The 24,154-nt window shown below is 45.6% G+C and overlaps 1 protein-coding gene across 1 annotated transcript; it reads left to right on the top strand.

Annotated features, from left to right (window-relative positions):
• Window positions 1–479: 479 nt before the first annotated feature.
• LOC114661045 (cytoglobin-1-like) lies at window positions 480–18,809 on the top strand. The gene is made up of 3 exons (XM_028814146.2): window positions 480–749; window positions 4,868–5,099; window positions 17,945–18,809. Exons 1-3 carry the CDS (start codon window positions 652–654, stop codon window positions 18,086–18,088), a joined length of 474 nt encoding a protein of 157 aa, XP_028669979.1. The 5' UTR covers window positions 480–651; the 3' UTR covers window positions 18,089–18,809.
• Window positions 18,810–24,154: the final 5,345 nt, after the last annotated feature.

The raw sequence follows: 24,154 nt of genomic DNA, 5'->3' as shown, positions 1-24,154 counted from the left end.
TACTCTTATTTTTAATATAGTGAGTTTTTTTCATTTAGTGTGGGAGCCCCTTTTTGTGGACCCTAGTTCAGCTGCATCATTGGCAGTTTTGCTCCATATGATCCATAGTAAATCCGGCAATGGAAAATTTCTGTGGTGCCCCCCTTCCCTTGATTGATGCCCTAAGCACGTGCTTATTTTGCTTAATGGTCAGTCCAGCCCTGATTGGTCTAAACTTTGATGAAATTAAATAAAAAAACAACTTTGTACCCCGCAAACCCCCCCCCCCCCTTCCCCTCTTGCTTGCTTGCTTTCCGCGGCTCTCCATGCTGTCCTCCTCTCCTCAGGTTGTTTCCGATGCGCTTGTCTAGCGAAGCATTTCAAATTCACACGAACAGAACAGCACGCCCCTTCCACTCCCGCTCCACCAACCCCCCCCACCCCCCCCCCCCCCCCCCTTCCCTCCCTTCCACCACCCCTTCCCGAGCCCAGCCCCCGGAGTTCGAGTCCCCTCCCTGCCGCTGGAGTGTCAGCTCCGAGCCCTCGCCACCGCTCGAGCGCCCGGGACAGCGATCTGAAAAGCTCGCGCGCGATCCGGCGCGGTCGAAGCCTCGTGATTCCGGAGTCAGCTCGAGTGCCGCCCGCGGCAGAGCCAGCAGCAGCAGCAGCAGCATGGTGAACCTGACACAAGAAGACAAGCAGAACATCAGGACGATCTGGGCAGTGGTGTTCCAGGAGCCAGAGGAAAACGGCAAAGCTGTCGTGATCAGGTCGGGCTGTGCGCTTGTGTTTCGGAATGGGTCGCGCGTGACAATCGCTGCTGATCGCCTTCACGTTTTCGCCCTCTGAGCATGGCATGCGTGCCAGGGGGCGCGGTGCTGCCCACCCGCCGCGTATTTGCTTCTTTTCCCCCGAATATTCAGACATGCATTTCTTCACTTTTAATTGGATTCGGGTGATTTTTTTAAAATTATTTTTTCTTTATTAATTTTCAGTAAGGCAATGTTTTCTGTTTTCTTTGCCCTCGCCGCGATTGCAAGCCCCAAGGGGTCTTGCTCTCCCTCCGCGATGCCACCCCCCCCTAATGTTGCCGGTGACGCTTCCAGTGCAGGATCGCAAGGGGTTACTGAAGCTGGAAGAGCTGGAAAATCAGTTCAAGGAGAAACGGCTTTCCGTGACTTTGTGACGAGCCATCTGCGCCTGGCAGGCATTATTCAGCTCGGAGCCGCTTCTCTGCCTTCAAGTGCCTACATTGTAAAGCCCGAGGAAGAAGGCGGCGCTCGAATTCACCTCATTAATGAACGAATCCGGCCTTTAGGTGAAGATGTCGATCACACGCCAAGACACTGAAAGGAGTTTAACCCTCCGAAGTGTCACCTCGAGTGGGCTTTATCGGCGAACGAAAACGAACAGCTGAACCTTGGCACGCAATCTCGTGACAACCGCACCCGTCCTTAATTGTGGTGCGCTGGGAAGTTACGGGGTACAGGGGGTGGTGGTGGGGGTCCATTGTTTATAGACCACAACCTTTAAAATATCCACCAGTTTTCAGACCTCTGTGTTTAACTGAAGATCGCGCTAAGCCGAACTTTATTCTAGCACCGTCTGGGGAAGAGCAGGAGCAAAAACCTGCCGGGATGCCAGTCAGTCACAGGTCACACTTCGTACCCACGGGGAGTGTCGCTAATTAATCAAAGAAAGAAGGCGCGGACTTCACAGAGACCGCCGAGAATCCTGAAGCTGTGATGCATTGAGTCGGTACGTATATAGCGCCTTTCATAAGGAGTAGTGTCAGAGCGAATGTAGTAATATATATATATATATATATATATATTATATATATAATGCGTGTGTATTTGGAACGCAGCCTTGGAAGTTAGTTATTTGTGATCAGCACACCTTAATCCGCGATATCTACAGTGCTTTTTATAATGAACGCCATACGCATCCATATAATTTCATTTATTATTCGTTTGTCCTTTTAAATTCCTCGCTATTGATTGTTCTTACGTGTAGGAGAATATTAATAATGCTACCACTAACCAAATGTTATCTATCTATCTATCTATCTATCTATCTATCTATCTATCTATCTATCTATCTATCTATTATATAGTGCCTTTCACATATCTATTTATTATATAGCGCCTATCTATCTATCTATCTATCTATCTATCTATCTATCTATCTATCTATCTATCTGGCCTTTCATATATCTATCTATCTATTATATAGTGCCTTTCACATATCTATTTATTATATAGCGCCTTTCTATCTATCTATCTATCTATCTATCTATCTATCTATCTATCTATCTATCTATCTATCTATCTATTATATAGTGCCTTTCACATATCTATTTATTATATAGCGTCTATCTATCTATCTATCTATCTATCTATCTATCTATCTATCTATCTATCTATCTATTATATAGTGCCTTTCATATATCTATTTATTATATAGCGCCTATCTATCTATCTATCTATCTATCTATCTATCTATCTATCTATCTATCTATCTATCTATCTATCGCACCTTTCACATCCACCTGTCTTTTTATTTAGTGTTTTTCACATTTGCCAGTCGGTCTTGTTTCGCCAGTATAAGGAGTTTGTCGGCCCTTTCGAATTTTCCCTATTTGGCATTTTTTTATCCTGAAATGTCAGCACGTATCAGAAACTCCAACTCAACAGGAAACACATAAGACGTTTAACGTTTCAGGTCTTCCTTGACCGTGCTGGTCCAACATTGGCCCTTACGAGAGCTTCAAGACCAGGCGGTTTTGTGAGGGGGGCAGTCAGAGGGTCTCTGCTTTATTTTCTAATATCCACTTTCTATCGCGTATCCAGCTAAGGGCCAGAGGTATCAGAGTCGCCTATCCTGTGGCGGAACCTGATTTTTGCTGGGCTTCTGTGCCAGGTGGTGTGCCAGTCCGTTGCTGGGTACGCTTCCTCCCACTCCCATGTTTACTGGGCCACTTTATAATGTAAGAAACATTAATGGCCCAGTGGTTGATGCCTGCTCAGATGACTCTCCCATAATAATTGTTAGTCATTTCTGGTTGCTGGTCCTTGGGCGGCACCTTTGGACATTTCTTTATCTGGGTGACATGGTGGCGGTTACATAATGTCACTTTATTATGAACAGCATTGCATTTCACGCAGATGACGTTGTTATGGCAATCAAGTATTTTTAGTTGAACTGTATGCTCACTGGCGTAGACTGACAGCACAAACTCACCAATCAATCCGTGCCAGTGTTATATAGCGCCCTTAATAGAACGCGCCATTTCAAGGCACGTTAAAATGCAAACCTGAGCACCAGTCTAAGTGCCACAATTAAAGCTAACGGCCAGCCTGCACAGTTAAGCCACTTGTTAAAAGTTCGCGCCTTGTGCCCTCACGTTAAGGTTTCCCCTGTTTATTCCCCACCAAGCCGCGGGTCTGCGTCTCCACTCGTGGCATCCACGTGACGAGGTAAGTCCGTGCCGCAGACTCGCTCCTCTCCCAACCCTTCTTCTTTCGGCGCGCCTGACACGGAGAGGGCGGCTTGTTGCAGCTGTGAATCCCACTTATCTTAGAAATGCGTGCGAGTTGTCAGAATCAGCCGCCATCCTCAGTAGTTGTAGAGACGGATGAAAAACAGCCGCCCGCCCATTCGTTTGTACGTTTGACCTTTTTGATTTCGTGTTGTTATTTTAGGCTGTCATTCGTTCAAACGGCTGCTGAAGCCCGACGCCTCCCTCCTCTTCTCCGGATTTCATTCAGTTTGCCCGCTTGTGGGTTGCAAGAGATATAATGGGGGGTTGGGGGTGGGGTTAGGGGGTCTTCCACAGCTCAAAGACACGCAGGCTGGCTGAGCCGATGATGCTAAATTGTGTGTGTGCGTTCACCCTGCGATGGACTGGAGCCTGTAGAGGGTTTCTTCCTGCCTTGAGCCTGAAGGCTGCTGGGATAGGAGCCAGCTACCTCGTGACCTTGTCTATAAAGAAGAAAAAAATATTTAACAATTACAATTATTATTATGAGAAAAATTCATTTCCTGTAATGATCCTTTTTGTAGCATGTAGTGATTCTTTCTGGAAGCGTTAGTGAAGTCTGACATGGCGCTATATTGTTGCCTTTCATCTACAGAAGTACCTTCTACTAATGATGGTCTTTCTTTCTTTCTTTCTTTCTTTCTTTCTTTCTTTCTTTCTTCTTCTGTTTAGTTTTTTTGCTTGTTTTAGTTTACACTCTCACATCCCTGCTTCCCATCCAGCCATCTTGACGTAACCCAAACACAAACACACATTCAGTCCACGCACGTGTATGGAGAGTTTGGGCCTCTGAGCGAGGGGCTGCTGCTTTACTTCACAAGACGCTTTGGTGCGTTTGTCAAGAACAGTTATTAAGAATTAAAGGACTGCATTGTAACAGAATTGAGCAGAACAACGTAGTAAAGTACCTCGATTGTGTCTAATATTTCACATCTGTCTGTTATATAGTGCCTTTCAGTGTCCTATCTGTCTGTTTGAAATATAGTGTCTGTTTTATCTTATATCTTATATTGTACTTCTGTGTATCCTTCTCACAGTGTCTTTCATATCTATCTATCTATCTATCTATCTATCTATCTATCTATCTATCTATCTATCTATCTATCTATCTATCTATCTATATAGCACCTTTCACATCTATCTATCTATCTATCTATCTATCTATCTATCTATCTATCTATCTATCATATAGTTCTGTGTATATGTAGTACAGTATATAGTGCCTTTCACATGATCTGTGTTATGTGTCTATTTTATATGCCTGTCTCTGAATCTGTTTTATAGTGCCTTTCATATCCCTCTTTTTACCTTTTCATTTATTTGTTTTTTATTTGTTTCCTTTCACAGGCTGTTCCAAGACCACCCTGAAACCAAAAAATATTTCAACAACTTCCAAGACATCAACACCAAGGAGGAGATGGAGCAAAATGTGCGCATCAGGCTTCATGGAAAGCGAGTGATGGGGGCCCTCAATCAGGTCATTGAAAGCCTGGACAACTGGGAGGCTGTGCCAGGGATCCTCACCCCACTGGCAACAAGGCACAAAAATGTTCACCAAGTAGGGGTCCACAATTTTAAGGTATGTTGGTAGAGAGGCCATCTCTCTGGTGCCTTTGTAGTGCTTACAGGATGTTTTTATTTTTAAGGATAGGAAGGAAAGAAAAAGAAAGAAAGAAAGAAAGAAAGAAAGAAAGAAAGAAAGAAAGAAAGAAAGAAAGAAAGAAAGAAAGAAAGAAAACATGTAAGGGCAGAAACAAAGAACTGGAATACCTGCAAGTCTCTGCCCAGCCTGCCATCCCTCAAACTTGGAAAGAGAGCCCAGGCAGACTTGCCAATAGCCACCTCAAGGCTGCCAGCCTTCGTCTTCTGTAGCTCCTTTTTAAATGTCCACCCTTGAGCCCTGCCACTTGAGATATCCAGTTATTTTTCCAGTCCATGTGGTTTCCAAGTCAGGTCCTGAAGTCGAGCACCACAGTGTCAGGGTCCTCATGTAGCTTGTCAGGGAGGCAAACCTGGGGTGCCATGGCCACTTAGGGGGTCATGCTGTATGAATTCTGTTATGAATGAGAGTTGAGTTTACAGAGGATCGAGAAAGTCTCCGGACCCCTTCACCGTCTGCACTCTTGGTTGTGCTGTAGGTTTAATCTGAAATGGATAAAGTGGCCATTTCTACACGTTTCCTAGAAGTATTCAGACCCTTAATTTGGTACTTTGCAGATGCCCCTAATTGGCAGCTTTGAATCTTCTTGGTGAATCTCTACAAGCTTTGTGCTCCTGGATTTTACGCGGTACGTCCGGTTACACTACGGTTAAGGTGAGGGTGGTGGGAGGGTTACACAAATGTGCGATCCGATTGGCTGTTCAAATGTATTGATAATCACTGACCTTGAGAGACTTGAAATCAGAATTGCGGAGCTCTGGAGGTCTACAGCTGGACCCTTGTCCCTGACTCCCTGGGACGAGAAGACCCCCACCTCTGATATACCGTTGGGCTCGTCTTGATGTCCAGTCATGCATGACATTGAGCTTTTTCAGGTGCATTCTTATTTTCTAGACCCCCCCCCCCCAAAAAATAAAATTTGCTTTGCACCATACGTTTGTGTAGCAAATGACACCCTTATGATAAAGTGCAAAGCAACAGGGGTCTTCAGAAAAAAAAAAGGATCAGAGGGGCCTGAGGTTGTGTGTGTCCCAAGAACTGACCCCCTAGTGGGATTCAAGGGGTTAAAGTTACTCCTTTTGACAAAATTTTGAACCAGTAGGGGGGGGGGGGGGGGGTGTGTCAGTAAAATTGTCACATGGTGGGGGCTGTTTTGTGATATAAGAGGCTGATGATCATGAATATGGCCATACCCGGTGGTCCTAGCCCACCCAGACCGTTAAAATAACACATTTCAGATGTAAGCATGTGGGGTATCGTTTTCGACTCTTTCAATGTCAGTTATTATAAATACTTTTGATTTTTGATCCTTTACTAGCCCACCATAGACCACCATCAGGGGGTAAAAAAATGACAAATGTCTTTTACAATGGAGAATATTTACAGTTAAGCTCACACTTTCATATTTTTAACTCTCTGACACGACTGCCCTTCTGTATTATGCACTTGCACCTCATGAAGTAAATCTTCACATTTCTAATGAACACTCTAAAAGATGGCGGCTCATCCTCATTCAGATTTCTGAAAAGTGAGTACAATATATGTTATGGCACATTCAATCACAAAAGTATTTCGACAGCGATACAATTTTCGTAATTATGGTTCTGAGGACCACCACAAGGGGTTTGAAACGAAGCAATCGAGATGTGACGGAAGTGTAGACCTGCAGTTGAAATTCAAGGGGTTTAACAAAAACATTGAAATGGTTCCCCCATTTGGCGATTCTAAATTGGCCCTAGTGTGTGCTTGGTGTGTGGGTGTGTTTGTGTGTGTCCTGCGGTGGGTTGGCACCCTGCCCAGGATTGGTTCCTGCCTTGTGCCCTGTGTTGGCTGGGATTGGCTCCAGCAGATCCCCGTGACCCTGTGTTTGGATTCAATGGGTTTGAAAATGGATGGATGGTTCCCCCATTTTCAGGGGCTCAAAAATATTTGAACAAACTAACCTAATTAAACTGCTCCAAAAAAAAATTAAAGGCAGACTTTGAAAACACATCAGACCTCAATGGAGAAACAAAATCCTGCTGGCCATCTCTACTGCTATGGACTGATATGGTGACGTGTGAGGAACGAAAAGATGGAAATGAACATGATGAACCGACAAGAGAGACAGCCCAAAAATCAAAGGGAAAAAATGATGGGGCAGAAAGGCCGAAAAATTCATTGCAGCAACTCCAAATTGTCCTCAGTAATCTGTATGCCCCACGACAACATCCTAATGAGACAACAGATGGTGTCCTGACGGATCTCCTCCCAGATCTGGACCAGGGCATCACTGAGCTTCTGGACAGGCTGAGGCGTCAGATGGACCCAAACATACTGTCCCACCCAGAGGTGTTCTATTGGATTGAGGTCAGGCGAGTGAGCGGGGGGGGTTGGTGGGGGTCCTTCATCTTCTGTTGGGCATCAGGAGGAACCAGCATTGGGTCTGACAATGGTTCCAAGGAGTTCATCCAGATACCTAATGCCAGTCAAGGTACCCACCGTTGTCTAGCCCGTAGATGTCTGTCTGTTCCTCCATGGATATGCCTCCCTCCCCAGACTGACCATCACTGACCCACCACCAAACTAGTCAAGCTGAACGATGTCACAGACAGCATAACGTTCTCCACGGCTTCTCCAGACCCTTTCCCGTCTGTCACGTGTGCTCAGGGTGAACCTTCTCTCATCTGTGAAAAGCACAGGGTGCCAGTGGTTGACCTGCCAGTTCTGGTATTCTATGGCAAAAGCCAATCGAGCTCCACGGTGCCCACTAGAAGACGTCGGGTCCTCAGGCCCCCCTCATGAAGTCTGTTTCTGTTTGTTTGGTCAGAGACATTCACACCAGTGGCCTGCCTGCCTGCCCGCTGGAGGTCATTTTGTAGGCTCTGCCAGTGCTCATCCTGCTTCTCAGTGCCCAAAGGAGCAGATACCGGTGGGTCCTGCTGATGACTTTAATTTTTTTGAGCAGTATTTACATTTAACGATCATTTTCAATACTCAGTCAATGACTGTCTGAAGTCTGAACCCACGGCCATCTCCAAGTGCTGGGTGACCACCCCAGTGATGCTTTTCCAGGCCTTTCCTTCAGTTGTTTTCAGGTGCTGCTTGTTCGCTGGACTTTCTGCCTTCAGTAATGCGCGTCCAGTTGGGATGAGGTCACTTGATAGACTTGGCCGTTGAAGAATATTCCACTTCTTTGTGTTGAATAGCACTTGGTTTGCTGTCCCAGTATATTTTGGTTCATCTCGTCTGTACTGTGAAGTGTCGTCCTGTCAGTTTCGGATTAATTGTCTGAATCTGAGCAGACAGTGTAGCGCCCTCTACACTTCAGAATTCATCCTGCAACTTCTGCCAGAAGTCACTTCATCAATAAATACCAGTGACTGACGCCCATTGGCAACCATGCATGCCCAGGCCATAACACGGCCTCCAGCGTGTTTCACCGATGATGTGCTATTCATCTGATCACGTGCCGTTTCTTCTCTTCTCTTTCCATCACACTGACACGTACCCATCTTAGATTTGTTTGTCCAAAGAAGACTGTCCCAAAACTGGACTGTTTTTTTTTTAAATATTTTCTGGAAAAGTCTAATCTGTCCTTTCCTCTGCTTGAGGCTTACCAGTGGTGTGCACTTTGTGGTTACTTTCATGAAGTCTTCTCTTGATTGTAGACTTTGTCAATGATAGGTCTTCCTCCCGGAGAGTGGTCTTGGTTTGGTTGTTCTTCTTCACCAAGGACAGAATTCTGCGATCATCCAGCACAGTTGTCTGCTGTGGTTTCTTCAAACCTTCTGGTGTTGCTCAGTTCACCAGTGGGTTCCTTCTCTTTAAGAATCTACCAAATGGTTGACTTGACCACTCCTGGTGTTTCTGCTGTCTCTCTAAAGGGCTTCTTTTGTCTTCTCTGCCTAATGGTGGCCTGTTTTAACTTGCATGGACAGCTCTTTGGACCTCATATTGAGAGTTCACAGCGACAGCTGCCAAATGCAAATTCCACACTTGGGATCGACTCTGCCTGCTTAATAGTTAACTCTTTATGGGCGGATGTCGGCGTCTGTCGACCACGAGATTGGGGCCGGATGTTGACTAAAGTTGATGTCCATAGGCAGAGGGTGATAATGAGCTGTGAACATCGACAAGACCCACCGTTGTTTTATAGGTGTACCCTCTGTGCTTGGAGGACTATTAGACTCGTTGTCTTGACCTCGAATCCCTGCATGTGCATAAGTGGCATAAAGTAACCAACGTCTAGAAGGGCATCGACTTCTAGATAGAGAGCAAAGCGAATACGCCAAGCAAAATACCCAGTGCACGACATTTTGAGTATATTTCATTATTTTGAATTGGACTTGTCAGACTTCAAACTGGGTGATCTGGAGATCGAGATCTAAAACGAAAGTGAGGGGCCGGTGTGGGCTGACCCACTGCTGCCATCCAGACCCCCAACACCACCCCTAATGCTTCCAGAGATGGCTGGCAGGCGGCAACACGGCACTTCACACAGCAACAGACATTTATTATGTTGGTTTATGTGAGAAACTGTTGCTTTGTGTGCTTTTCAGGAAATATTTTTGGAAAAATATTCAGACCTGGGACAAAAACAAAAACCCCTGAAACAGTTAAGGAAATAATGAGGGTCCTGATCCCACCTGGCTATGGAACAACTTCCATCCATCCATCCATCATCCAACCCGCTGAATCCGAACACAGGGATCTGCTGGAGCCAATCTCAGCCAACACAGGGCACAAGGCAGGAACCAATCCCGGGCAGGGTGCCAACCCACCGCAGGACACACACCAAGCACACACTAGGGCCAATTTAGAATCCACCTAACCTACATGTCTTTGGACTGTGGGAGGAAACCCACGCAGACTTGGGGAGAACATGCAAACTCCATGCAGGGAGGACCCAGGAAGCGAACCCAGGTCTCCCAACTGCGAGGCAGCAGCGTTACCCACTGCGCCACCGTGCTGCCCTATGGAACAACTTGTCAGCCCACCCCCCCCCCCCCACCCCCCTGTTTAAAAATGGCTGTCAGTCCTGAAACGGCTCATACGATATTTCTGTTTAACCCTTTGGATTAATGCTGAAAGTCTACACTGCAATCGTGTGACGATTTCTTCATTTCAGATCCATTGTGGTGGCACAGAGAGCCAAAATGATGAAAATTGTGTGACTGTCCAGATACTTCTGGACCTGACTGTACTAAAACATTTATCCATCAGAGCGAAGTTGTTTCATGCTGTTGTTACAGACAGACAGACAGATGTGGCCATCGCAGTCGCTGCTTTCCTCATTAAAAGCGAAGGAGTCGCCGAAGCTCACGGGACACAGAGGGGACCATAAAGCCGCGTCTCTAAACTCTTTTGTTTTCTTCCCAGCAGCCAGGAGTGGACTGGGTCTTCAAACCGGCCCGGACCTCCTTCAACGAGTGAGGTGACGAGGTCAACCCACTCGGCCCGTTATTCATTGTCATTTTCTTACAATTTGTGATGAGTACGCGACTCGTCTATGATATGAACTTCCCCTTGGGATTAATAAAGAATCTATCTATCTATCTATCTATCTATCTATCTATCTATCTATCTATCTATCTATCTATCTATCTATCTATCTATCTATTTGAACTCTATCTAAACTGTTGCCCAACTTAATCTGTACACTGTTGTTTAGGCACAACTTAAAATTTGACGACATACTTAGAAATAAAATGTAATGTGAAATAAATATTTAGTAACACGGCTTACACGTTATTAAAGTACATGTCAAATGTCAGTGTCATGTCCAAGTGCCAGTACCGTAGTCGGCTAGTAGCTGCTCATTTACAATGGAATAAATGATAATGCAAACCTCACGTGATTGAAATGTTCCATTAACTTAATGATAAACTAGAAATGTTCCGTCCTCATATGAAAAATTCCTATCCTGTGCTTTATAACTTTGTTTTATCACACTAATAATGTCAGCTGAAAACCACTAATTATCGCACACGCCGACGACCAGAGAACAATAAAATGCATAATACATAATCTAAACTAAATACTAGATATGAGATAAAATAAATTGCCATAATGTATATCCATCCAGCCATCCATTTTCCAACCCGCTGACTCCGAGCACAGGGTCACGGGGGTCTGCTGGAGCCAATCCCAGCCAACAAGACAGGGAGCCAATCCCGGGCAGGGCGCCAACCCACCGCAGGACACACCCACCCACACCCAATTTAGAATCGCCAATCGACCTCACCTGCATGTCTTTGGACTGTGGGAGGAAACCCACGCAGACACGGGGAGAACATGCAAACTCCACGCAGGAAGCGAACCCAGGTCTCCTTAGCTGCGAGGCAGCAGCGCTAGCACTGCGCCACCGTGCCGCCCCCAAATGTATATGCTAACCGAAATGTAGCGATATCGATACAGAAATCGGCAAAAGGCCGTTTTGAGCAAATTTCTCGCTGCGACGTACTGACAACTAAAACAACTTGATGACGTCATACGGTATATTATATAGGACTGCTGTATAGAAATCGCAGTACCGGGCAGATAATGTTCAGTAGTTTAGAAAATTAATTTTAATGTCAAACAGTAACCAGTACAGAAAATTTATTTCATGAAACTGCCAGCCCATGACCAGACCAGAGTCCGCGGCCCACTGGGCATTGCCCATATACCATAATGGCCAATCCGCCCCTGCCAGCAGCGGTCATCCAAGCTTCACTGAATGAACCTGCTCTGATTTCAGCCCACTCACAACACCAAACCCACAGGACCCCCCACCCCCCACCAATAAACGATTCGACATGCAGCCTCTGATGTGAAGTTGCAGGCTGGCTGAGCTGAGCCGATGCCGTCCACCTCAGGCAACCTTTCTGAGATTTCTGTCTACTTTAATTACGAATGTTCCATCTCTCTTTAATTTTAGGAGCGTCGCATTTAATCAGTTCCACTCTGAGATGAAATCTCCCCCAAGCCGCCGAGCCGCTATTTGAACAGTTATGGTGGACCCTTTAGCTGTAATTGTATTCGAAATGAAGTGCAGCCGTAACGGGGTAACGGGGCTCTTATTTTCTGTAATGTCAACGGGCAGAAGAAGAGTCTCTTGTGTCTGTGTGGCCCGTGAAGTACCCTCCTGTGTGGCGGGGAAACTGGCACAGCACAGCAGGTGGGCTCAGTTTCCATATCTGACATTGGTATTGGCAGCGGCGTCGCTCGAATTCGTGCCGCGCGGGGCGGGGCGGGGCTTCAGTTTGCCGCCCTTCAACATATCTGAATATGTTAACCTATTTAAATTGCAAATTAAAAATGACGTATAGAGAAAGATTAAGATAAATTTTGCATAGATTTATTCATATATAGAGAAACAGCAATCATTTTCCACATATAATTATTTATAAGCATCAACTAGACAAGAATATAATATAGACGCACTGATAAGCCGTGTTCTGATTATTAGTTTAATATAAAAAAACAGAACCAGTGTAGTGTACAAGTAACAGGTGCAGATGAGCAAGAACGCATTCGGATTGATAACGATATGAAATTCCATCCATTATCCAACCCGCTATATCCTAATTACAGGGTCACGGGGATCCCAGCCAACACAGGGCGCAAGGCAGGAAACAAACCCGGGCAGGGCGCCAGCCCACCGCAGGGCACACACACACACACACACCAGGCACACACTATGGACAATTTAGGATCGCCAATTCACCTAACCTGCATGTTTTTGGAATGTGAGAGGAAACCGACGCAGACACGGGGAGAACATGCAAACTCCTAACTGCGAGGCAGCAGCGCTACCCACTGCGCCACCGTGCCGCCACGATATGAAATTATAAATTGTAAATTAGTTGCTTATCAACCTAGAAATTCATATCGGTGTAATGTTTATTTTTGTGATTGCCTCATAAATTTCAACTGCTGTGTCTGATGCCGTCACAGAAGGACAGTCTGAAAATGATTTTTGAAGCATTTGTGGATGAAAATGATATTTTTCCACACCCTGCTGCTTTTACACACGAATTGTACTGAGCCTTTTGGCCAATAATGCCGCCCGCAAGAAATGTGCCATTGACCTCCCTCATTTAACAGGCACTTTCTTCTTTCCCTTTAAGAATAATGAAGTGGTGGGGGTTAGCCGGGGGTGCTTGAAGACTCTGTCATTTTCCTAATCCCCTGGATGGTTCCTTTGATTGGACGGAATTGAGACTCTTCTGGGGGCTGCAATTTATTTGACGAGTTAATCCGCTTGTATTTGTACTCGAGGGCGTGATCAGCCAAGCACCGCAACCGACCCCGGAGCAGCGCCGTCATACGCCCACCTGCACCCTCTCGGGACGCAATCACTTATTTCTAAAACCTGCACGGTGCCATTGCATTCGGGTCCTAATTTGGGATCCTGAGGTTTCCCTTTAAGAAAAATGAAGTGGTGGGAGTTAGCCGGGGGTCCCTGAAGACTCAATCACTTTCATAACCCCCTGGATTGCTCCTTTGATTGGACAGAATGTAACTCTTTGGGCTCCGCTTTATTTAACGAGTTTTACCTCTCTATTCCAGTGTTGCCATGGTAACACAGTCCCTAATATTTTGTCATTTTTGGGCACCTTTGCATGCGGCTTGGACTCCCGGGTAGCTGCAGTCACACTTGAGCAACCAGGATGGGACCACTGAGACCCAGAAATCCTACAAAAGTATAAAAAACAAGTTGCGTGCCAACATCTCTGTCAGGTGCCAAGGGATCAACAATGAGGGGGAAGCAAAAAGGAAAGGCTCCCTACCTACTCTGTGGGCAGCAGACCCCACAGCAGTCCTCCCGCTACTCCACGTGGTCTCCATGCAGGTCCCCCTGCACTTCCCGTGTCGTTCCACTAACTCCTTCATTCCATTGCTAGAAGAAGCTTTTCGGCTGCTCCTGAATCCACACCTGCACCGCTTCCTTAACCTCCTCATCAGAGACGAACCTGCGACCACATGGAGCCCCCCCCCCCCCACTCCAAAACGAGCCAAAGATGGGATAGTCGCATGGTGCTACATCAGGGCCGTAAGGGGATTGTGGAAGACAAGCTGTTGCATGGGGGACACGTTGTGACGGTCCGGGTTGGCTCCACTCCCCCTGGTCACATCCGGGAGTGTCAATAAGCAAACAACGAGGTCACATACACGTAGCAAGGAGGTGGTGCAGATGTGATGAGTGCTTTTATTTAAAAACCAGAAGGACAAACAGTGCTCCATAAATGATAGTCAGTAAAGCGTCAACAAATAAAGAATCCGATAAAACCAAAGTGAAGGTGAGGGTCCAAAAAATCCCAATAAATAAAGCCAGTAAAACGAGGTCCAAACCCAGAGGCAGTTCTTCCTTATAAATATAAATATGAGCCCCAATGCTTCCTTCTTCTGAAAGTGACGACTCCACAGCTTACCCCACACGGGATCTTCCAGCAAAGGGGTTCACCCAACCGAATGGCGCAGTCAACCCTAAAATCTTTGCTCAGGTCCGGGGGTGGTTAAGGTTTGCGCCTTCAATGAGAAAGGCTGCCGGTTCGAATCCCGTAAATGCCAGAAATGTTTCCACTCTGTTGGGACCCTTGAGCAAGGCCCTCCGGGGTATGAGTGGGTCCTCCAACTGGCACGGAGAGTTGGTGGCAGGATTGGCACTCCAGACACTGTAAAAAAAAAAAAAAAAACTCAAACTGTTCCACTCCTTTTGGACTCGTGTGGTACTGAGGTGTCACCCATTGCACTCGGTCCTATTTTGGGATCTTGAGGTGATTCTTCTTGTGGGGTGTGCTCCCCCTCTCTCTCTCTCTCTCTCTCTTTCTCTCTCTCTCTCTCTCTCTCTCTCTCTCTCTCTCTCTCTCCTTTTCTGCCCTGCAGGCTCCCTAATCAGATTCAGATGAGACCCTTTGCCCACTCTAGGGTGTGAATAGGGCACCTGACTGATCCGCTCTCATTTGCACATGAGTGTGCGATCAGCCAAAGCACCGCAATCAACCCCGGAGCTGCGCCATTATGTGCCCACCTGCACGCTTTCAGGATGTGATTAATTATTTAAAAACCCGTGCAGCGCCACGGGACCACTCATCACAGACGTGCCTTGTCATTTTGTTGCGTGCCTCTTTCTGACCGGCAGTGACCACATTCCTCTTCATTTGCTGTGAATTGCAGGCTTCTGTTTCTCTCCAAGGGCGGCACGGTGGTGCAGTGGGTAGCGCTGCTGCCTCGCAGTAAAGACACCCGGGTTTGCTTCCCAGGTCCTCCCTGCGTGGAGTTTGCATGTTCTCCCCGTGTCTGCGTGGCCCTAGTGTGTGTGCTTGGTGTGTGTGTGTGTGTCCTGCGGTAGGTTGGCGCCCTGCCCGGGATTGGTTCCTGCCTTGAGCCCTGTATTGGCTGGGATTGGCTCCAGCAGACCCCCGTGACCCTGTGTTCGGATTCAGGGGGTTGGAAAATGGATGGATGGATGGATGTTTCTCTCCACTCACAGCACAATATGTTTCACATGTCACGGATTGCCCTGAAAATACCCCAGAATAGGACCCCCTCCATGTCCCAAGAGAACGTCGTCATGGCTGTCATTTGAATTCATAACCTCATTCAAAATCATAACTATAAATTCTTTCTTTGCAAGTATAGGTAACTCATCAATATTCATAAGTGGGGCGGAGCCTTCATTTAAAACACACAATGGCACGTAAACAAAAGCCAGAAACTGAAACGGTGCCATTAGTTGAACCAAGTGATAAGTGATGACAAATAAATTATCATCGGCACCATACGAACGAACTGTCGCGATACGCCTGGTGACTTCGTTCGCGTAAAGCTGCAGCAGGGCGCAGTATCTTCGTGGCAAAAAGGCAAAATGATTGGGTATAAGTGTATGGACAAGATAGGCGTTAGCCCCCTAAGCACTGTTTACAATGCAGCAACTGTCAATGCTGGTGTGGGGGGAAATGTGGATGTCACTATGGCAGCCTACCATAATGCAACGAGGGGCTTCCATCGTGCGGGTCGGGCACTGACGTGCTACCCTGTCATATAAGAAAAGTGCGCAAAGAAAGACGCTTCTGCTGCCCCGATTGTGACGTCACGCTGTGCACTGGTGGCCGTTTCACAACATGTCACACGAAGGTCACTCGACAGACCTTTCCTACCCTATTTATGTTGGCGCTTTGGTATTTACGTGTTTTTTTATCGTTGGAAAAAAAATTCAAAGTTTTTGGCTAATTTTTTCCAGGGGGCAAATAGTAAGAGATTAAGGGCATTTCTGGAATTTTAGGGGGCACTGACTACTATTAACAGGTTAAGCCCGAATAATGCTCAGCATGGCATACTGCCGCCATCTAGTGGACAAAATGAAGTATATTCGCCAGCATGTTCGCCAGACATCCTCTTTTTAGGCACCTATCGTGGTGTCCGGGCGCTTTTTACGAAACTGTCACGTTTGTCCGGGTTTTCATACTGTGGCCCATCTCATAGAGGAGGAGGAGGTTATGAGCATGCCAACGTAGTTTACTATTTTTTTTTTTTTAAACTTAAAGTTTTACCTCCTGTTTAATTCTTAACAAACATCAGATAAACCCACAAAGGCGATGCCGTAGACCAGTGGTCCTCAAAAGGTGCACAACGGCACTAAGCGCAACGTTGCACATTACAGAAGTTAATAAGTAAGGACCCACGCCCGGGCCTCACCCAACCAACACACACACACACACGCACACTGTGACACACACCCTTAAACAGAGAACTTTTTTTTTCACCCACCGCCAGGACTGTAAAGGCACAAACAGAAAAGGCCCCCTGTGAGTGAGAGCTGGCGAGGCTTCCCATACATAGACATATACAGATAGACGCCGCATTCACTGTGTTGCCCAGTCGACACGATACGTCAGCGAGTCCGCCATATTGCGAGTGGCAAAATTATATAGATAGACGCCGCATTCACTGTGTTGCCCAGTCGACACGATACGTCAGCGAGTCCGCCATATTGCGAGTGGCAAAAGTGCGATTTAAACTAAATCAGGTAAACGTGGGCGGCACGGTGGCGCAGTGGTAGCGCTGCTGCCCCGCAGTTAGGAGACCCGCGTGGAGTTTGCATGTTCTCCCTGTGTCTGCGTGGGTTTCCTCAACTCACCAAATGTAAACGATTCGCCAAAATTTGTTGTATGTAAACGATACTGTTTTAAACGTTATTGTTTTTTCATCAGAAAACCCGGTTTCCACATCTACCTGTATTAGTTTAAATGGCACTTTTGCCACACGCAATAGGGCGGACGCGCTGACGTATCGTGTCGACGGACAACACAGTGAATGCGGCGTCTATCTATATATGTCTATGAGGCTTCCAGCCGAGCGTATGACTTGACGCCCTGCTATATAATAGATGAGTTTCACTCTTTGAATTGAATTACTGCACTAAATTAACTTTTTGATGATATTCTAATTTACTGAGACGCACCTGTACTGTATTTATGAGAATTTTAAAAGGTGTGCACGACTTGCTCGCCCCGCCCACCCGATTGCCGCTCCGCCCCTGAGCTGAAAGAATTCTGACGGATTTGCTTTATCAGTGGATTCCGAAGACCCGGATTAGGTCTCCATGCTGCCTCCTGTGTTCAAGACTTGACATGTCCTTCCGTCCCGGGATGCACACGGTTGCTGTCCCCTGCACATTTTGTAATTGGGCCAATTAACTTTGAAGCAGCTCTGATGTAACTTGCACTTTCTGCCTGCGCCATTATTTACTTCGTTCCTTTTTTTAATTTTTTCCTTGCATTTTCATGTTTTAACAGCTTCTCTTTGAAGTCATCCTGAACGTCTTCCAGGAGGCCTTGGGTCCAGCCTTTACCCCTCAGGTTTGTGAGTCCTGGCGTAAAGTCTTTGAATTGATCTTCAGTTTCCTGGAAGCCTTTTACAAGAAGAACGTGGATCCATGAAGCGGTGGGGTGGGGGAGCTAGTTGAAAGGCGTCAGAGAATGACAGGATTCCATGGGCCGTGTCCCACTTGCCTCACTGAGGTTTTCTTGGATCCTGGCTTTTCCCAACACCTCTGCTGACCTTGGAGAAACAGAGTGGAATTTACAGAGTTAGTACAAGTAGTCCTTCCAGAGGGGGAGCGCACAAGCAAACCTCCCCCCCCCCCCAGTCCCCTCCTCGTGTTGTTGTGAGTGGTCTGTGTGTTCTAGCAATGGTACGTCAAGCACCGCCACATAAAGATGCCCAACTCTTGGCTTAGAGTAGCGCGGCCGAGTGTTTAGTGGGTCATGTCGTTGACGCTGTAGTAGAATGAAAATTAAAGGGCAGCCATAGTGTGTTAGAAAACCAGAGATACATTGATGTATTCAGCTTCCTAATTGTTTTGGGTGCCAACTTTAAATATTTCCAGAATAAGAAACAAAATGGCATTAATGTACTGTATATACTTCTGTAGGCACGGGCGTATGTCACATAGAACTACTAGTCGTCACCAGTGTAAACCTGACTTTTGGTATAATGAGCACTTAGGCCTACACTTTTATTGCATTTTCAAGAAAAGGAACAAAAAATAAACTTTGTATTTCCTCCACTCAGATTTTACACTTTTTATGTATTAAAACCTTTTTTTTACATATTTAAAGGATCTGTTTTCTTTTATTTGTGTATATATTTTTTTAATCCCATGCACTTTTATTTCCTCTGTCATTTGAAAGCGAATTCTGCTACACCGATTTATTCTTAATAAAATTTTCCTTTTGAGGTTTGGCGTGTTTTTCTTTGTGTGTGTGTGAAGTGGCTTTGTACTTTAAATGCTGCAAGGCTCGAGGCGCCATGTGTGTAATGTCCGCACCGGCGAGACGCTGGATCCGCACTGACCTTTTTCACGGGTTTCTCCTGGGCACCTCAATTCTTGCTGACGTCTTGTATGTGCCAAGTTATGTACTGTATTAACAGTTTTATGTTGTTATTTTGGTGGGTTGGCACCCTGCCCGGGATTGGTTCCTGCCTTGTGCCCTGTGTTGGCTGGGATTGGCTCCAGTAGACTCCCGTGACCCTGTGTTCGAATTCAGCGGGTTGGAAAATGGATGGATGGATGTTGTTATTTTGAAATTATGTTCAAAGTATTTTTGAAGTTCAAGATTAGTTTATATATTAAGAACAGGGCTAAATCAGAGCTTCCCGAACTCGTAGAGATGAGAAAATGATACCGAAGCATCGAAGCTTGTGTCAGTCACTGGGTCAAAAACACCGCTGTCACGTGATTCGTGACGTTTGAAGCTTCGAACGTCATCAGTGCTTTACAGCGCGCTTTATTGGTTTGACAGCGTTGGCGCTAAATTAACAGGTAGCCTATATAAAATGCATCATTCTCATTCAACAATGTTGTGCTGTGAGGAGAGAAAGAGATTTGGAGAGCTTTGGGGATAGCTGGCGACTAACAGCGGAAAACGGCGTTCAAAAGTTAAATAGTATAAATGGACAAGGACCTTACAATAAAATGAACACGGACTTTTCTGACCTTTTACTGGTGATATGAGGCTGAAACAGTGAGTGCTGCTTCACTTAGCTCTTGAGCGTGCCTTGACCTCAGTTAACCACCAGATGTCGCTGTTCATACTGGGGCTGAGGCTTCAAAGCTTCGAATCTTTTTCGGCACAGAAAGAAAGCCATCACTACAAACTCGATCCTGGGGACCACAGGGTGGGTGGATGGATGGATGGATGGATGGATGGATCTGGTTGGAACAAAATCCTTCAGGCACAGGCCTGAAGGATTTTGTTCCAACCAGATCCATCCATCCATCCATCCATCCACCCATCCTCTTCCGCTTATCCGAGATCGGGTCGCGGGGGCAGCATCTTGAGCAGAGATGCCCAGACTTCCCTCTCCCCGGCCACTTCTTCTAGCTCTTCCGGGAGAATCCTGAGGCGTTCCCAGCCCAGCCGGGAGACATAGTCCCTCCAGCGTGTCCTGGGTCTTCCCCGGGGCCTCCTCCCGGTTGGACGTGCCTGGAACACCTCACCAGGGAGGCGTCCAAGAGGCATCCTGATCAGATGCCCGAGCCACCTCATCTGACTCCTCTCGATGCGGAGGAGCAGCGGCTCTACTCTGAGCCCCTCCCGGATGACTGAGCTTCTCACCCTATCTTTAAGGGAAAGCCCAGACACCCTGCGGAGGAAACTCATTTCAGCCGCTTGTATTCGCGATCTTGTTCTTTCGGTCACTACCCATAGCTCATGACCATAGGTGAGGGTAGGAACATAGATCGACTTGTAAATTGAGAGCTTTGCCTTATAGCTCAGCAGAGCCCGCATTACTGCGGATGCCGCACCGATCCGCCTGTCGACCTCACGCTCCATTCTTCCCTCACTCATGAACAAGACCCCGAGATACCTGAACTCCTCCACTTGGGGCAGGATCTCGCTACCAACCCTGAGAGGGCACTCCACCCTTTTCCGGCTGAGGACCATGGTTTCGGATTTGGAGGTGCTGATTCCCATCCCAGCCGCTTCACACTCAGCTGCGAACCGATCCAGAGAGAGCTGAAGATCACGGCCTGATGAAGCAAACAGGACAACATCATCTGCAAAAAGCAGTGACCCAATCCTGAGCCCACCAAATTGGACCCCCTCAACGCCCTGGCTGCGCCTAGAAATTCTGTCCATAAAAGTTATGAACAGAATCAGTGAGAAAAGGGCAGCCCTGGCGGAGTCCAACTCTCACTGGAAACGGGTTCGACTTACTGCCGGCAATGCGGACCAAGCTCTGACACCGATCATACAGGGACAGAACAGCCCTTATCAGGGGGTCCGGTACCCCATACTCTCGGAGCACCCCCCACAGGATTCCCCGAGGGACACGGTCGAACGCCTTTTCCAAGTCCACAAAACACATGTAGACTGGTTGGGCAGATTCTGTTTTTAATTGGACTCTTGTGCTAATTAAGTGAACTGTTATTTGCCGAGTTCTGTGTTTTGGGAATAATATCGAAATTAGAGAACTAAGTTTGGTTAAAAATATTGTGTCGTCCCGTCGAATAAAACACACTCAGGAGCTGGCTTTTTCTTGGATATGCCGTGATATAAACGGTGCCCTACCGCCGTCCGTTCTCTGGGTCACGGGGACACCTCGAAAATAACAAAAATAACCCGCTTTTGTCCTATCTGCCTCTTGCCTAGTCTTTTACTGTTCACTCCCTTCTCAACCTGATGCTGTCTTCCTTTCGCTCCAGCAGCAACAACCACTTCCGACCACTCCGTCCCCTTTCCTCCACACACCGTTAATTAACCCTGATCCCTGTCACTCAATTCTCTCTCTCTAGGGAGGTGCCCCCAGCCCCTACAAAATGTGTCCCCCCAAGACTCCAGTGGGAAGACACGTCACAATATATATATATATATATATATATATATATATATATATATATATATATATATATATATATATATATAATTTGACAGTAAACTATGCAACGTTCCATGATCTGCTTCTCGCAAGAGGGCGTGGCGGATGTTTGCAGACCAACCACATGCGTTACTAAGGTAACCACCCAAACAATCAGGTCGGGACTCAGACTACGAATGCAATGAATATATATATATATATATATATATATATATATATATATATATATATATATATATATATATACACACCATGTACCAAGCAGTTATATGATTTTTCACTGTTTGTCTGGGTGTTTGCTCTGCTCGTTTTTCCTTCCATCCATCCATCCATTTTTCAACCCGCTGAATCCGAACACAGGGTCACGGGGGTGCTCGTTTTTAATTATCATTAATAAGATACAACGAAGCACAGAGAAAAGTCACAAAATAATTAAATCAACAAAAGAGAGTTAAGCATTTAAATCTGTAGCAAAAGCAGAAATATTTCTAAATGTCTTATTTTTCTAAATGTCTTATAAATATAAAACTTATGCTGCTGTGCTTTTAATGTATACAATAAGAGAAAAAAATACCAGCTAATTAAATGAGATCAGTTGTTGCAGCCACAGTGGGTCCCCAGGACCGAGTTTGGGAAGCACCGGGCCAGATAATTATTCAGTTTAAATGGGGTGTTGTTGCTTTAAGAAGGGGTGCTGGGTAGCGGGAGTTGTGCGAACTAGGAAGTTGAAAGTTTGTGCGTGGATTGATCGGGCTGTGGACACACATGGCTTTCTTACGGTGTCTGTCATGAGTTTCGTTTATAACTGTAGGACTAAATACAGTAATTGATTTATACAGCAACGGTGTGGATTACTGTGAAACGCCAAGGACTGGACACGCGTAGCCGCACGTTGTTTCGCACCTACACGTCTCATGCCGCGGACTCTAAAGGTAAGTGAGAGAGACCCCTAACATTGGTGTCTGAGGGTGATTTCGCACTCTCAAATCTCATTTAAAAAATTTATGGACGTTTTAAAGGTTTTTGGATGGTGGAAAACAAGGAATACATCTCCTTAAAGCCTTGTTCACACCTGGGCTCTTGTCAGGCGCTGTGTGATGCGCGAGATCAGTCGCGCACTGCCACACAGGGCCACAGTTCACAAAAATTCCACTGCCAAATTTCTTCAGACTCCGCATATACATAGTTAACACGTAGCCTGTCATACCCAAGTGCCAGAATTCTGAGATGTTGTAAAGCAGAAAGGATAAAGCCATAGAAACATAGCGGAACTAGTTGTGCTCAGTGTAGAAGACTGAATGAAATCAATGTCATCAATGTAGACCTCAGCCGTAACGTTTGCACTGCACCATCTGTTGGAAGGTATTTTGTAGTGCATGTAGTAAGAAAATGCATTGCATTTGTTATTCCAACAGATGGTGCATCACAAACATCTGTAGTAATAAAATTGATTATTCCAACAGATGGTGCATCACAAACATCTGTTGTAATAAAATTCATTGCATTCATCATTCCAACAGATGGCTCATCACAAACATCTGTTGTAATAAAAATTCATTGCATTCACAATTTTAACAGATGGTGAATTACAAACATTTGTCATAATAAAAGTAATTGCATTAATCATTTCAACAGATGGTGCATTATAAACATCTGTAGTAGTAAAATTCTTTGCATTCATCATTCGTGTATCACAAACATCTATAGTAATAAAATTCATTATTCCAACAGATATGCATCACAAACATCTGTAGTAATAAAATTCATTGCATTCATCATTCCAACAGATGGCGCATCACAAACATCTGTCATAATAAAATTCATTGCATTCATCATTCCAACAGATGGCTCATCACAAACATCTGTTGTAATAAAAATTCATTGCATTCACAATTTTAACAGATGGTGAATTACAGACATTTGTCATAATAAAAGTAATTGCATTAATCATTTCAACAGATGGAGCATTATAAACATCTGTAATAATGAAATTCATTGCATTCATTAGTTCAAAAGATGGCGCATCACAAATATTTGTCATAATTAAATTCATTGCATTCATCATTCCAATAGATGGTGCATCATAAACATCTGTTGTAATAAAATTAATTGCATTCATCATTCCAACAGATGGTGCATCACAAACATCTGTATTAATAACATTTATTGCATTTATCATTCTAACAGATGGCACATCACAAACATATGTTGTAATAAATTTCATTGCATTCATCATTCCAACAGATGGTGCATGGCACTGCCCAACTATGTACTGAATACTCATGTCAATATGCTGGAAAAAAATATTGCTCAGTTTCAAGGACTCGGACAGCGGAGTGAAGCCTGTCTGGATTTAGTATTTTGTAATAATCAGGATAGAATTGAGGGTGTAGAGGTGATTGGCCCACTAGGGTCACGTGACCATAATGTCATACAATTCTCAGTATTTTGTAAGAGTGCAGATGCAGAGACTAAAATTGTTAAGTTGAACTTTGGTAGGGCTAATTTTGAGCAGATGCGACAAAGTCTAAGTAGGATACACTGGGATAAGCTTTTAAGTTTGGAGACAGTCGAGGAGCAGTGGAACAGGTTAAAAATTTTTTACATGTAATGCAGGACAG

Source organism: Erpetoichthys calabaricus, chromosome 11 (assembly GCF_900747795.2).
Source record: "Erpetoichthys calabaricus chromosome 11, fErpCal1.3, whole genome shotgun sequence".
Taxonomy (NCBI): Eukaryota; Metazoa; Chordata; class Cladistia; order Polypteriformes; family Polypteridae; genus Erpetoichthys; species Erpetoichthys calabaricus.
This window is presented reverse-complemented; position numbering and strand designations above follow the sequence as displayed.

Excerpts from the sequence above, each read along its gene's own strand:
- LOC114661045 (XM_028814146.2), top strand. The coding sequence starts at position 652 with ATGGTGAACCTGACACAAGAAGACAAGCAGAACATCAGGACGATCTGG. Across the intron at positions 750-4,867 it reads GGCAAAGCTGTCGTGATCAG|GCTGTTCCAAGACCACCCTG; the intron begins GTCGGGCTGTGC and ends TTCCTTTCACAG. Across the intron at positions 5,100-17,944 it reads TAGGGGTCCACAATTTTAAG|CTTCTCTTTGAAGTCATCCT; the intron begins GTATGTTGGTAG and ends ATGTTTTAACAG.